The sequence below is a fragment of the Ovis aries genome, chromosome 14 (genome assembly GCF_016772045.2).
Source record: "Ovis aries strain OAR_USU_Benz2616 breed Rambouillet chromosome 14, ARS-UI_Ramb_v3.0, whole genome shotgun sequence".
Classification (NCBI taxonomy): Eukaryota; Metazoa; Chordata; class Mammalia; order Artiodactyla; family Bovidae; genus Ovis; species Ovis aries.
Genome location: NC_056067.1, coordinates 895,089 through 910,827, shown reverse-complemented (window position 1 = coordinate 910,827; position 15,739 = coordinate 895,089). Strand labels below are relative to the sequence as shown.

At 44.3% G+C, this 15,739-nt stretch overlaps 1 protein-coding gene across 1 annotated transcript in view; it reads right to left on the bottom strand.

The window, feature by feature from the left end:
- VAC14 (VAC14 component of PIKFYVE complex) overlaps window positions 1–1,093 on the bottom strand; it is a 77,595-nt gene extending 76,502 nt beyond the window's left edge. The window contains exon 1 of the mRNA XM_027977612.2: window positions 710–1,093. Within this exon, the coding sequence (XP_027833413.1) occupies window positions 710–813 (104 nt within the window). The 5' untranslated portion in view covers window positions 814–1,093. The remainder of the gene's footprint in view (window positions 1–709) is intronic.
- Window positions 1,094–15,739: the final 14,646 nt, after the last annotated feature.

Here is a 15,739-nt window from a genome sequence, read left to right as displayed (position 1 = left end):
ATACATCTGTATGTATGGGAGAAAATATAACATATATGGAGTTTGGTGCCATCCAAGGGGTTTCAGGCATCCACTGGGAGTCTGGGGACATATCCCCCACAGACAAGAGAGTGCTACTGCATATGTAATTAAGACTGCAGAAACAACAAATTATTCCTCCTTCCACTTTTGGAGAAGGGTGATATGACAGAGATAAAACAACCAGCCCTCTGAGCCTTGAGGTTTTGGACCTGACTTCTTCATTTGGTCAACTTATTGTCTTTTCACTTCTCAAAAAGTGGGTAAGAAATAAGGCAGGTCAACATCCACAGCAAATTCTCACGCTTCCCACCTCCTTTCCATTGGAGAGCACTCTCTGATTTGCTCGTTTTGGTAGAGACCACATTGAGGACGCATCATGCACCAGGCACTGGGCTAAGCACCGTACATACACAATATCGCTTCACTCTCACCGCAGCCCCTTTGAGATACCAGGAGGTTAAATAATATGGCCCAGATCACACAGTACTGCCCATTTCCTGCTGTTAAGCACGGCACTGAGGGCCTAAAGCTTGGGGCAGCAACACTGGCTGCAGAAGCACGAGCAGCTGCCCGGAAGAGCGGGACCCGCAACAGCCAGGACGGAGCCCCGGCTCCCAGAGGAGCGGACCCCGCAACACCAGGACGGAGCCCCGGCCCCACTCCCCGCGCCCGGGCCCGCGGCTCCTACTTCTCGATCTCCAGGGCAGCCACCTTCCGCTTTTCGTAGAGCTTGTCGTTGAGGGCGCGCACGATGTTGGGCGTGAGCGGCGCGAAATCCTTCTCCGGGTTCATGGTAGCAGCGCGGGTGCGCCTCCCGGAGCCCCGCGGCTCCTCAGCCCGCGGCAGCCGGGGCCGCGCCGGGGCCAGGGGCGTCTGCGGCTCCGCGCAGCCTCCGGCGTCGGCTCATGGGCCACGCCGCCTCAGCCCGAGTCTCGCGGGGCCGCGCGCCGCCTAGGAGCCCCGGCGTGGACCTCGTTTCCGTCCCCCTGCCCCGGGCCAGCCAGCAGCTCACAGGATCAGTGCCTGCCCGGTGCCAGGGGCGGCGGCCATGTTTCCCAGGTCAGGTGACCTCAGGCAGCTTCCGCCTTCCGCCGCTGGGCCCGCCCCTCGCCAGCCACACCCCCGGTGGGTCGGCCACGCCCCCGCAAGGCTGCACTCCCCGCCCCCACTCTGGCCTGCAGGCCCCCAGAGTGTGGGCCGTGTTTGAAGCCTGCTTAGGGCGGCACGTGTACCATGTACTCCACTGCCTGCACATAATAGGCTTGGCACCTGGTGGGCTTCTGCAGACTTTCCTGAAGACGAAGGGGGTCTTGAATCGCTTGGCATAATTTCTTCCACACCTACTGAATCCACTAGTTCATTCACTACTTTAGTCATCAATTTCTTATATGCCAATGTTACAAATTAGAGTAACGCCCTCTCGATTTTCCATATATCCTAGTCGCTTTTACTAGTATTTAAAAAATATTTTCTCTGAAGTTTTAAAATTCCTTCTTAAGCCTTGTTTATGCCCCCATAATGCTGGGTTTGAATAGTGATATTTTTAAAACACATAAATAAATTACAATTAAAAACCAAGCAGTCTGTCTATTATTATCCAAAAAGTAGATTCAGCTTTCGGGGGGTGTTGAGCCAAAAGGCACAACCAAGCCAAAGATGGGGAGAAGGAAGCATTTATTGTTTCTGTGACGAGTAACACATGTGATCTCTGCCAAAAGCAGTGTCTCCCTCTCCCTCAAAAGCAAGTTGGGGAAAGTTTTAACCTAAAGGTACATGGATTTTCATGAAGGGGTTTGAGCAGTGGAGAATTCAGCACAGAACTCAGGCCATGATCAACAACGTCCAAACTTTAGTTGATTAAAGTCATGCGGGTCAACATCATCATTCCGTCCTCCTCCTAGGTGTGGGCCTTAGTTCTTCAGAACTGAAAGACTGTGTCAAATTGTTATGTCCGTTCCTTGATGAGGAACTAGGACTCTGCTTTATAGCTGAACTGTTTTTCTTGAGACTCAAGAGTGGTCTCCAGTTCCTAAAAGTGGTTCCCTGTTGTCAGTTGCCAAGAAAATGGGACTTCAGGTGGCTGCGAGGAAATGAATTTTGTCAACACGCTGAGGGAGTTTGGAAGGAAATCTCTCCCCATTTGACTCTGCAGATGGCTGGTTCATTAGCATGTGTTTTGAGGATGGAATTTTAAGAAAAGGGTTGCCAGGTAGCTAAACACCTATAGACCTGGGCTTTCCAGGTGGCTCAGATGGTAAAGAATCTGCCTGCAATGCAGGAGACTTGCGTTTGATCCCTGGGTCGGGAAGATCTCTTGGAGAAGGGCATGGCAACCCACTCCAGTATTCTTGCACTTCAGTATTTTCACAGAAACCCATGCAGATCTATGCTTTCATAAATGCTTTTTTACCTTACATGTAGAGGAGGAAATTCTTCTTGATAAACTGGTAATTTCTGCCAAAGTTTTCTTTTAGATTTTGGTAGCAACAATTTAACAATGATTTTTGTGGTTTGTTACAAGATGTGTTTCAAAACTGTAAGGTTTGTTGTTTGTTTTGTCTAAGAACTACTCATCTGTAGAAAGCCTTATTTCTCCTCCATCATTTCAACGTTTACTTTCTTTCATGAATGAAACATATGTGAGACCATCATCACTGAACGAGGCACACACTGAACCATGTTTAGCATCTGGTTTTAATTATTTTAGATTCAAATTGTGCTCTAAGAAGGAAGTTGCTCAGTCGTGTCCTACTCTTTGCAACCCCATGGACTGCAGCCTACCAGACTCCTCCGTCCATGGGATTTTCCAGGCAATAGTACTGGAGTGGGTTGCCATTTCCTTCTCCAAAGAAAGGAGGAGCCTCAGCTAAATTAGTTTGATTCCTGTAGGTTTGGACTCAAAGTGCCTGCCCATCTTATCATCCATCTTCAGATTTATGGGAGATTAAGACCTGCAGATGACATCACCCTTATGGCAGAAAGTGAAGAGGAACTAAAAGCCTCTTGATGAAAGTGAAAGAGGAGAGTGAAAAAGTTGGCTTAAAGCTCAACGTTCAGAAAATGAAGATCATGGCATCTGGTCCCATCACTTCTTGGGAAACAGGTGGGGAAACAGTGGAAACAGTGTCAGACTTTATTTTTTTGGGCTCCAAAATCACTGCAGATGGTGACTGCAGCCATGAAATTAAAAGAGGCTTACTCCTTGGAAGAAAAGTTATGACCAACCTAGATAGCATATTGAAAAGCAGAGACATTACTTTGCTGACTAAGGTCCGTCTAGTCAAGGCTATGGTTTTTCCAGTGGTCATGTATGGATGTGAGAGTTGGACTGTGAAGAAGGCTGAGCGCCGAAGAATTGATGCTTTTGAACTGTGGTGTTGGAGAAGACTCTTGAGAGTCCCTTGGACTGCAAGGAGATCCAACCAGTCCATTCTGAAGGAGATCAGCCCTGCGATTTCTTTGGAAGGAATGATGCTCAAGCTGAAACTCCAGTACTTTGGCCACCTCATGCGAAGAGTTGACTCATTGGAAAAGACTTTGATGCTCAGAGGGTTGGGGGTTAGGAGGAGAAGGGGACGACAGAGGATGAGATGGCTGGATGGCATCACTGACTCGATGGACGTGAATCTGAGTGAACTCCGGGAGATGGCAATGGACAGGGAGGCCTGGTGTGCTGTGATTCATGGAGTCGCAGAGTTGGACATGACTGAGCGACTGAACTGAACTGAACTGAAGAACTGAACTTAGAGAATCTTTGAGACTGTTAGAAAAAATTAAAAAATTAAGGTTTTTTTTTTTTTTGTTAACCGACTAGATGGAATTTAATGATAACTCAAATTGCATCCACTATTTAAACACTAACAAAATGTGTACAATATAGAAAAAATTCAGACGTAAGAAATTGAAAGTTTAGAAATAAAAAATTTTGATATTTTTCTTCTTTTAGTATCTGTTCCTTGGGTGACACAGTGGACTCAAGTTTCCGCTACCCCTTATACAACAAGGGGGTGATGCTAACACACGCTTACATTGGAAAGCAGCTTGTAGTTTATAACTGGACAGGAAAATTGGTGAAAGAGAAGGCCAAAGGAATCGTAGGTTGGTGGCGTGGTACACGCCCACGGTTACTTCTGAGCAGACGGTGTCAGCCCCAAACCACCGTGACCACCTAACGAGACCGCTTTTCCCGCGGAGCCGCGCCTTCCGGCGGTAAGTCACCGCAGCCCACCGGCCTCCGCGACGTCGTCGCGACTCCGCGGTTTGGTCCCGCCCCGCCCATCGCCCCGCCCATCGCCCCGCCCACCGCTTCGATTGGCCCGTCTGTCCGTCACTCCGGGAGACGCTCGCGACCTCAAGGTCCTGGAGCTCGTGCTCTGAGTCTGTGTAGCTGAGCGTGTGTGAGGTGCGGAGTGGAGCCGGGCGCCTTGCCGGCGCCGGCAGCCTGGGTGGTGACTGACCCTGAGGGGAATTGACGAAAAAGGCTGCCGAGGTGCAGGACGCCAAGCAGGTCGCCCCTGAGATGGGGGCGTCAGCCGGGCAGATTCCCTCGCTGAGGCGGGCGCTCTCAGTTGATCTCCTCGCGGCTTCTAGGTTTTCCCTGCGTCTCAGAGACGACGCGTGCGCCCCGCTTCCGTCGGCCCCGGTGGGTGACTCCTCCCGAGGTTCCCCTTCCTTTTGTTTCACTAACGGTGCCTTTCAGCTTCCCTCCCTCCTCAGCGCACTTGACGTCCCCCTCACTCCCGACCATTTTCCTGGTTATGTCCCGCTCTCCATCACCGTCGCTGCCAGAAACTTTCTGTCTACCTTCGACAGGGTGGGAAAGACTCCTCAGCGACCTGAAGCGCGATATAAAGCGCTACAGAAATGTAAGCTCTTGTCCCAGTTGCTGACTCCTGATGAGGATAGATTCATATCGAATACATGACTGTTTTGTTCTTGGTCGTACCCTGTTGACACATACATGTCGTATTGGCATTAGGAAAAAGACTCTGATGCTGGGAGGGATTGGGGGCAGGAGGAGAAGGGGACGACCGAGGATGAGATGGCTGGATGGCATCACGGACTCGCTGGACTTGAGACTGCGTGAACTCCGGGAGTTGGTGATGGACAGGGAGGCCTGGCGTGCTGTGATTCAAGGGGTCGCAAAGAGTCAGACACGACTGAGCGACTGAACTGAACTGAATACTATTCAGACCTTGAAATGGAACAAAGCCAATAGGGCTGTCAAACGTGGAGGCTCGATCCAAAACATTGAAACAACCGTTGACAGAAAAGACTTCTCTTCGCTAACCTTGTCTTTACTATGATCAGACTGTTCTGAAGGACGTGGGATTGGGGAGGCTGAAGCAGTTACAGTTAGTGTTACCAATCCAAACTTGGATTCCTTCCCCGTGGGCGGCAAAGCTAGTCTGACACCAGGTTGTGGTGAAGGAAAATGTAGCATTTGTTGAAGGCACCAAACAAGCAGTCAAGGTAGCTGATGCTCAAAAGGCTGAGACTCCCTTGTTAGGGAGGGTTGGGGGGTATATGATCAGCACATGGACATTTTTCTAATTGGTTGGTGGTGAGGTAATTGGGAGTCAGTATCCTTGCTCTTCTGGTTCCAACTGCTCTGGGTCAGCATGCAGTTAACTTCTTACACCTAGTGTGGGTTTTAGTGTCTGCCGAGTGGCTCAAAAGATATGGTTCAGAATATTATCTATAACCCTTAAGGAGAAACTAAAGGTTTTTTATGGCTGAACTATTATTATTTTGTCTTGCTTGTTTTCTTTTATTTCTGTATTTTCTCAACTCTGATTAAATTTTGTTCTGTGGAATTCAGGGAAGTCTTTGGAGGCTAAAACTTTGCTATAAATAAGAGGCAGGTGGAAGACATGGGAACCGGGGAATCTGTGCTGAGAAGGCCTCACAGGATCCTACTCAGATAAATTAGTAGCACAGCTTTAAAATGAGCACTGGCTTAAGAATTTAAGAGAAGACACTGAAATGCTTTCTAAAGTTATAGGAAGGTCATTCACGTGAGGGTATGGGCACACGTGTGTGTAAGAAGTAAGATGGTAAGATTTTGTATCTTGTCTTTTTGAGTTAACATACAAAGTAGGAAGATTCTTGATCAATACAGAGTTAAACAATTTATATGCCTTATTTTTTAGATGTTTTATATTAAAATAACTTTCATTGTGAAAAATAATGTGCCCTGAATATAATGTATGTTGTATTCTTTTTTCACATTAGAACTTTAGTTCACCTAAAACTTTTGCGTGTGCATGATGTGATAAATGGCTGTTAGTAAAGTTTTGTCATTGTTCTGTTGCTATTTGGAAAACTGCCGGGGTCCAGCCCCGGTGGATCCAGGGTAATTCGAAGGTGGGGACGGAACTGGCGTCCTGGAAAAAACTTATTTAATTATAGATATAGAGGGAGATTAGAAACAGATAGTGTGGTAGGAGAATTAGTGGAGAAAAGAGGCTGAATAACTGGTTTACATGGAATCCCAATCACCACCTACGTCGGCCATAGGCATCTTTCCATTCTCCCAAAGGAGAGGAGGCACTGAGGCCTCCCCGGTCCGATCTCAGAAGCCCAGGCAGAATTATCAGGCTTGGTGAGTACCCACATTTCAGATGGGAATTCAGCCAGGAAAATGGGGAGCGAGAAAGAAATGACACGGGGGAATCAGTCTTTCCAGAAACTGATCCGATTTCTTTATTTTTCAGGTTTGTTTATATACCTTTTTGTTATACATAGGGATGAATACAGAGTCACTGGGGGTCAGCAGACCTGACCCTTGTCACAATCAGGTGCTTCATATAAAATTATACAAAGGTCTTATGAGTTTCATCATCTTCTGGCCATGAGGTCTGCTGACATTTTATAGCCCTTTCTGATACCGGTCAGTTAACCAGAAAACTCATTTTTCCAGGGGTGATTTTTTCTTAAATCAGGCGCCACCCTCCAAATAAAGTTGCATTCCTATAGGGTGAGGGTGTAGTGAGTTACAATCAAGAAAGGAATTTACTTAACCTAAAGTTTAACATGATTAATCTTAAAGGTTAATACTTATTTCTCCTATATGCTAGTTATATTCATTATAAGGGCAGGAATATGGGAGATTTAGCAGCAAATATTGGCTCAACAAATGTAAACCCTTCACCAATGTTCCCCTTAAGATCTATTTTGTCTTAAGATAGTGATAAAGTTACATTTTTACATAGCAATGTACAAAGTACAGTGATCTATAACAAAAGAGAAAATTCATTAACTCAAAAAGTCTAGTATTGCTAACATCAAAAAACTACTCTATTTCCTTTTCTATATTTCAAATACATTGATTAATATATTCCCAGGTGCCTAAGGATATGGAGGCCTGATGGCAATCATTGACTCATCAATGAAAAAAGCCCTATGCTAATACTCCAAACTCTCTGTGCTGTTTATGATTGAGGGGTTGTCACACAAGCTAGTCTGTCAGCAGAGAGGTTTGACCTGAGACATCCTTGTCATACCCAGGGCAGGGAATTAGCAGCAATTATTGGCACAACAAATGAAAAAATCCTTCACCAGTATAATTCCTAATCAACCCACTAATACTATACTAATGATCTCCTAACTTTTCAAAAGAGTCTGTATTTAGAAAGTTTTAAAACATCCCGTGCCTCTCACAGTTGGGAGGCTGTAAACAATCACATGCCGCAGGACGAGCCTGATCAGGCAGGCCAGAGAACCTTCAGAGTTCATAAGTTGAAACACTCTTGTCACGCCCAGGAATTTTTATTAACTGGAGCTGCAAGTAAACTCCTTCTCTGAGAGAAATGATTATGGGGGAGAGCTCCCCATAAAGTACTCTGGTTTTGGGGGTAGATGCTCGGGAACAGGGGGTTTCCTGAGGCTTGATCACGCCTTTGCATATGCCAAGCTTCCTTCCTCATGACCTTTGCCATGGGCGGAGTTCCTCACGCTGGCCTCCAACAGAAAACCATGGCCCATGAGCCAAATCTGGCTCACCATTTGTTTGTTGTTTTAAAAAAATTTTCTTTATTCATTTGTCTCCTTCAGGTCGTAGTTGTGGTGTGCAGGATCTTTCATTGTGGCGAGCAGGATTTTCTAGTTTTGGTGCAGGCTGAGTTGCCCCTGAGGCATTTGGGATTTTAATTCCCCAACCAAGGATCAAACCCATGTTCCCTGCATTGAAAGGTGGATTCTTAACCACTAGACCACTGGGGAAGTCTTCTCACTATCTGTATTTGTAAATAAAATTTTGTTGGAACACAGGAATATCCATTTTTTAAATTTATTGTCTGTCTTCTCTTGTGCTACAACATCAGAGTTCAGTAGTTGTGACAGAGACTATATGGGCTTCAAAGCTTAATATATTACTGTCTGGCCATTAACAGAAAACATTTGCCAACCCCTGAAATAGGACATCCTTTCCTCACTGATTGGATAATGTCACATTCCCACATAGCTTTGATATATACATGTTTGTTTTTGAGCTTTTCTAGTCTGTTTTGTCTAGCTCTGCATATATAATACAGTGTTTTAATTACTTTTGCTCTAAAATAAGACCATATCCAGTAGGTTAATTGCTTCCCTTACTCCCTGTACCAAGTTTTTTACCTTATTTATTCTTGGCCCTTAGATCCTTCATACTAATTTTTGTGATTAGTTTATTAAATCCCATAAGAACATTTTTTGAGGTTTCAATAGGAATTGCTTTGAATATAACATATTACTTTGGGAAGAGTTGTCATCTTTGCTATATTCAGTCTTTTCATTCATGAATGGAGTGTATCCTGGTTGTTTTCATGTCTTTTAATGTGATCTTAAGATTGTTTCCTTTAGAGAAACATTGGGGAGATGGGCTTCCCAGGTGGCACTGTTGGTAAAGAACCTGCAAGTCAGTGCAGGAGTCAGAAGAGATGTGGGTTTGATCCCTGGGTCAGAAAGATCCCCTGGAGGAGGGCATGGCAACCCGCTCCAATATTCTTGCCTGGAGAGTCCCATGGACAGAGGAACCTGGCAAGCTACAGTACATAGGATTGCAAAGGGTCGGACACAACTGAAGCGACTTAGCACACATGTAAGGGAGAATTGTCTTGATTTTGCTTTCTTGTGATTGTCTGGTTTTAGAATTAGGATATTGCTGTCTTTAAATGATCTGAGATATATTTATTTTTCTGTTTCTTGAAAGAGTTTGTATAGGATTATTTTTATTTTTTAATTTTTTGTTGAATATTTGATAGAAAACACCAACGCATCCATCCAGGCCTGGCACTTTATTTGTGAGATTTCAATGAAATTTAAAAAATGAGAATAGGGCTTCACTGGTAGCTAAGCGGTAAAGAATCCGCCTGTCAGTGCAGGAGATACAGGTTTGATCCCTGGTCCGGGAAGATGCCATCTGCCTCAGAACAGCTAAGCCCATGTGCTACCACTGCTGAGCCTGTGCTCTAGAGCTGGGGAACCAAAACTACTGAGCCCATGTGCCCTAGAGCCCTTGCTCTGCAACAAGAGAAGTCACTGCAATGAGAAGCCCCCATGCTCTGCAACTAGAAAAAAGTCCACACAGCAGTGAAGATCCATAATAAATACATAAAATTATTTTTAAAACTTTTTAAAATGAGAGTAAATTCTATTTGTTTCAGTTCAGTTCAGTCGCTCAGTCGTGTCTGACTCTTTGTGACCCCATGAATCGCAGCACGCCAGGCCTCCCTGTCCATCACCAACTCCCAGAATCCACCCAGACTCATGTCCATTGAGTCGCTGATGCCATCCAACCATCTCATCCTCTGTCGTCCCCTTCTCCTCCTGCCCCCAATCCCTCCCAGCATCAGGGTCTTTTCAATGAGTCAGCTCTTCGCATGAGGTGGCCAAAGTATTGGAGCTTCAGCTTCAACATCAGTCCTTCCAATGAACACCCAGGGCGGATCTCCTTTAGGATGGACTGGTTGGATCTCCTTGCAGTCCAAGGGACTGTCAAGAGTCTTCTCCAACACCACAGTTCAAAAGCATCAATTCTTCGGTGCTCAGCCTTCTTTATAGCCCAACTCTCACATCCGTACATGACTACTGGAAAAACCATAGCCTTGACTAGACAGACCTTTGTTGGCAAAGTAATGTCTCTGCTTTTTAATATGCTGTCTAGGTTGGTTATAACTTTCCTTCCAAGGAGTAAGCGTCTTTTAATTTCTATTTGTTTACATCTTACCATTTCTAACACTTTATTTATTATTGGAGGTCCAAGTTTTCATCAGTTTTCTGTAGTATGAAACACTTCCTTTAGCATTGCTTATGGTATGGCTTGTTGGTAATGAATTGTTAGTGTTTTATTAATTTGTAAATAACAACAACTTTTTCTGACTGCATCACGCAGCTTGTGGGATCCTAGTTCCCGGTCAGGGAGATCAGCGATCGAACCTGTGCCCTAACCACTGGACTTCCAGGGAATTCCCTTGAAAATGTTTTTAGTTAACTTGTTTTTTAAAGTGTGACTCGCACCGTGTGTTATGACTGACTTGGCCCTTTCTTCCCTTAGCTCTGTCACATCCAGTTCCTTACCTAGATATTGGGAATCTTGCCTCTTCTGCTGTGTCTTCCAAAGCATCAGTCCTTACTGTTCCACTCCTCTTTAGAGTCAGCCTCACTTGGGGCTTAAGGTTAAGTTTTTTGAGAATGGTGGGAGTAGCGGCATGAGACCATAAAGGGAGAATCCTGAAAACTGGACTCAAAATGACAATCATTTGTGGACAGAGAAACCTACGAAATGAGTAGGAGAGGAGGCAAAGAAACAGAGCACATGGGAGAAGCGCACGAGGGCATTTGTGTGCACCCAAAAGAGAGTGTGTGAGAATGTCCAGGTGAAATTAATATTAAGGGAACCAAGTCATGTGCCAAAAAAATTTACTAATTCTGCATTACCTCAGGGATGAACAGGAGGGTAGGGAAGTGGTGGAGAGAGGAGCCTGAGTACAAAACTGGTGTACCTGTGCGTTATTCTGGGAAGGGGTCCAGAACCCTCAGCGGGGTCAGTGACTCAAAGAGTCTGAAGATGTGGGTCTCTGAGACTTTTCTAGCTAGGAAACTGCGCGACTTTGAGACCACCAAACCCAACCCACGCCTTCTCTTCTAGCTCTCAGCAAGTGAAAATCTACAGATCCAGGGAGAGAGGAGGTCAGGCCTTATCCCTTTTCATGCTGAGCTTGAGTCAGGGGTTTACCTGCTCACTGGCTCTGGCCTGCAGCTCCTTACGCCTCAGTCCCACCCTAGGTGAACATGGCCCAGCCAGTCACCTTGGGCACCTCCGAGATGGCAGAGCAACAACTTTTATTTTTGAAATATTTATTTTTAGACTGGGTATAGAATTTTGTTTTTTCTTTAGCACTTTAGTATTCTAGTGTCTTCTGATTTGTGTTGTTTTTAGTTAGATATTTGGAGTCATTTTGTAAAAATATGTATTTGGTTGTGCTGGGTTCTTCGACGTTTGTCTCAGCATGTGGGTTCTTGCAGTTGTGCCATGTGGGATCTAGCACCCCGGCCAAGGATTGAACCTGGGCCCCTGCATTGAGAGGATGGATTCCTAGCCATTGGACCACCAGGGAAGTCCCTGGAGTCATTCTTATCTTTGTTCTCATGTATGTAATGTGTCTTTTATTTTTTAGCTAGCTCCTGCTTTTTTTTTAAAAAAGTCAGTATTACTGAGGTTTAATTTACATATGGTAAAAAGTCACTTTTTAAAGGGATACAGTTCTTTGAGTTTTGACAAATGTGAGCAGTTGTAAATTACTACCATAATCAATATACAGAATATTTCTGTAGGTTTATAAAGTTCTTTCATGCTTCTTTACCATCAATTCTCAGATCCCATACCTATCCCCTAGCAACTGCTGATCTGGTATCTGCCACTATAGGTTTGCATTTTGAGAAAATTATATTATGGACTTCTGTAGTATGCAGCTTTTAATGTCTGGCTTCTTTAACTTGGTATAATGCATTTAGGATTCATTCATGTTGCATGTATCAGTAGTTTATTGCTTTTTGTGTGTGAGTAGTATTCCATTATATACATGTACCATAATCTGTTTAGCCTTTCGCCAGTTAAATAGACCTTTGGGTTGTTTCTGGGCTTTGGCTATTAGCAGTAAAGGTGATGTAACCATTTGCCTACAGGTCTGTGTGTGGTCATAGATCTTTATTTTTTGCTGAGTGATTACCTAGTAATGAAATTACCAAGTCATATGATAAGTATATGTTTAGCGTCCTAAAATATTGTCAGACTTTCCCAAAGTGGCTATTCCATTGGTTTTCCTATCAGCAACACATGACAGTTCTAATTATTCTACATTTACATCAGCTCTTGATGATGATAGTATTTTAAAATTTATCCCATTCAGTGTATATTGAAGTTTCATTGTAGTTTTAATTGCATTTCTCTGAGGACTGGTTCCAAATAGGAAAAGGAGTACATCAAGGCTGTATATTGTCACCCTGCTTATTTAACTTAGATGCAGAGTACATCATGAGAAATGCTGGACTGGAAGAAACACAAGCTGGAATCAAGATTGCTGGGAGAAATATCAATACCCTCAGATATGCAGATGACACCACCCTTCTGGCAGAAAGTTAAGAACTTAAAAAGCCTCTTGATGAAAGTGAAAGAGGAGAGTGAAAAAGTTGGCTTAAAGCTCAACATCCAGAAAACGAAGATCATGGCATCCGGTCCCATCACTTCATGGGAAATAGATGGGGAAGCAGTGGAAACAGTGTCAGACTTTATTCTGGGGGGCTCCAAAATCACTGCAGATGGTGACTGCAGCCATGAAATTAAAAGACGCTTACTCCTTGGAAGGAAGGTTATGACCAACCTAGATAGCATATTGAAAAACAGAGACATTACTTTGCTGACTAAGGTCTGTCTAGTCAAGGCTATGGTTTTTCCAGTAGTCGTGTATGGATGTGCGAGTTGGACTGTGAAGAAGGCTGAGCGCTGAAGAATTGATGCTTTTGAACTGTGGTGTTGGAGAAGACTCTTGAGGGTCCCTTGGACTGCAAGGAGATCCAACCAGTCCATTCTAAAGGAGATCAGCCCTGGGATTTCTTTGGAAGGACTGATGTTGAAGCTGAAACTCCAATCCTTTGGCCACCTCCTGGGAAGAGTTGACTCATTGGAAAAGACTTTGATGCTCAGAGGGATTGGGGGCAGGAGGAGAAGGGGACGACAGAGGATGAGATGGCTGGATGGCATCACTGACTTGATGGACGTGAATCTGAGTAAACTCCGGGAGATGGTGATGGACGGGGAGGCCTGGCGTGCTGTGATTCATGGGGTCGCAAAGAGTCGGACATGACTGAGCGACTGAACTGAACTGAGGACTGATGGACCAATGATGTAGAGCATCTTTTCTGTATTTGTTTGCCATGCATATTTTTTTTTGGTGAAGTATTATTGAAATCTTTGCCAAGTTTTTAGACAGCTTTATTGTGTTATGATTAACATATAGCAAATTCAGTTCAGTTCAGTCACTCAGTCGTGTCTGACTCTTTGTGACCCCATGGTCTGCAGCATGCCAGGCCTCCCTGTCCAACACTAACTCCCAGAGTTTACCCAAACTCATGTCTATTGGGTAGGTGATGCCATCCCACCATCTCATCCTCTGTTGTCCCCTTATCCTCCTGCCTTCAATCTTTGCCAACATCAGGGTCTCTTCAAAAGAGTCAGCTCTTCACATCAGGTGGCCAAAGTATTGGAGTTTCAGCTTCAGCATCAGTTCTTCCAGTGAACACCCAGGACTGATCTCCTTTAGGATGGACTGGTTGGATCTCCTTTCAGTTCAAGGGACTCTCAAGAGTCTTCTCCAACACCACAGTTCAAAAGCATCAATTCTTCAGCGCTCAGCTTTCTTTATGGTCCAACTCTCACATCCATACATGACTACAGGAAAAAGCAGAGCCTTGACTAGACGGACCTTTGTTGGGAAAGTAATGTCTCTGCTTTTGAATATGCTATCTAGGTTGGTCATAACCTTCCTTCCAAGGAGTAAGCGTCTTTTAATTTCATGGCTGCAATCACCATGTGCAGTGATTATGGAGCCCAGAAAAATGAAGTCAGCCACTGTTTCCCCAACTATTTGTCATGAAGTGATGAAACTGGTTGTCATGATCTCTGTGTTCTGAATGTTGAGCTTTAAGCCAACTTTTTCACTCTCCTCTTTCACTTTCATCAAGAGGCTCTTTAGTTGTTCTTCACTTTCTGCCATAAGGGTGGTGTCATCTGCATATCTGAGGTTATTGATATTTCTCCCGGCAATCTTGATTCCAGCCTGTGTTTCTTCCAGTCCAGCGTTTCTCATGATGTACTCTGCATATAAGTTAAATAAGCAGGGTGACAATATACAGCCTTGACGTACTCCTTTTCCTATTTGGAACTCCTTTTCCATGTCCAGTTCTAACTGTTGCTTCCTGACCTGCTTACAGATTTCTCAAGAGGCAGGTAAGGTGGTCTGGTATTCCCATCTCTTTCAGAATTTTCCACAGTTTGTTGTGATCCACACAGTCAAAGGTTTTGGCATAGTCAATAAAGAAGAAATAGATGTTTCTCTGGAACTCTCTTGCTTTTTCAATGATCCAACGGATGTTGGCAATTTGATCTCTGGTTCCTTTGCCTTTTCTAAAACCAGCTTGAACATCTGGAAGTTCTTAGTTCACATACTGTTGAATCATGGCTTGGAGAATTTTGAGCATTACCTTGCTAGCGTGTGAGGTGAGTGCAATTGTGCGGTAGTTTGAGCATTCTTTGGCATTGCCTTTCTTTGGGATTGGAATGAAAACTGACGTTTTCCAGTCCTGTGGCCACTGCTGAGCTTTCCAAATTTGTTGGCATATTGACAGCAGCACTTTCACAGCATCATCTTCCAGGATTTGAAATAGCTCAACTGGAATTCCATCACCTCTACTAGCTTTGTTCATAGTGATGCTTCCTAAGGCCCATTTGACTTCACAGTCCAGGATGTCTGGCTCTAGGTGAGTGATCACACCATCGTGATTATCTGAGTTGTGAAGACCGTTTTTTGTACAGTTCTGTGTATTCTTGCCACCTCTTCTTAATATCTTCTGCTTCTGTTAGGCCCCTACCATTTCTGTCCTTTATTGAACCCATCTTTGCATGAAATGTTCCCTTGGTATCTCTAATTTTCTTGAAGAGATCTCTAGTCTTTCCCATTCTATTGTTTTCCTCTATTTCTTTTCACTGATCACTGAGGAAGGCTTTCTTATCGCTCCTTTCTATTCTTTGGGACTCTGAGTTCAGATGGGTATATCTTTCCTTTTCTCCTTTGCTTTTCACTTCTCTTCTTTTCACAGCTATTTGTAAGGGCCCCTCAGATAGCCATTTTGCTTTTTTGCATTTCTTTTTCTTGGGGATGGTCTTGATCCCTGCCTCCTGTACGATGTCACAAACCTCTGTCCATAGTTCTTCAGGCGCTCTATCTATCAGATCTAGTCTCTTAAATCTATTTCTCACTTCCACTGTATAATCATAAGGGATTTGATTTAGGTCATACATGAATGGTCTGGTGGTTTTCCCTACTTTCTTCAACTTAGGTCTGAATTTTGCAATAAGCAGTTCATGATCTGAGCCACAGTCAGCTCCCCATTTTGTTTCTGTTGACTATATAGAGCTTCTCCATCTTTGGCTGCAAGGAATATAATCAATCTGATTTCAGTG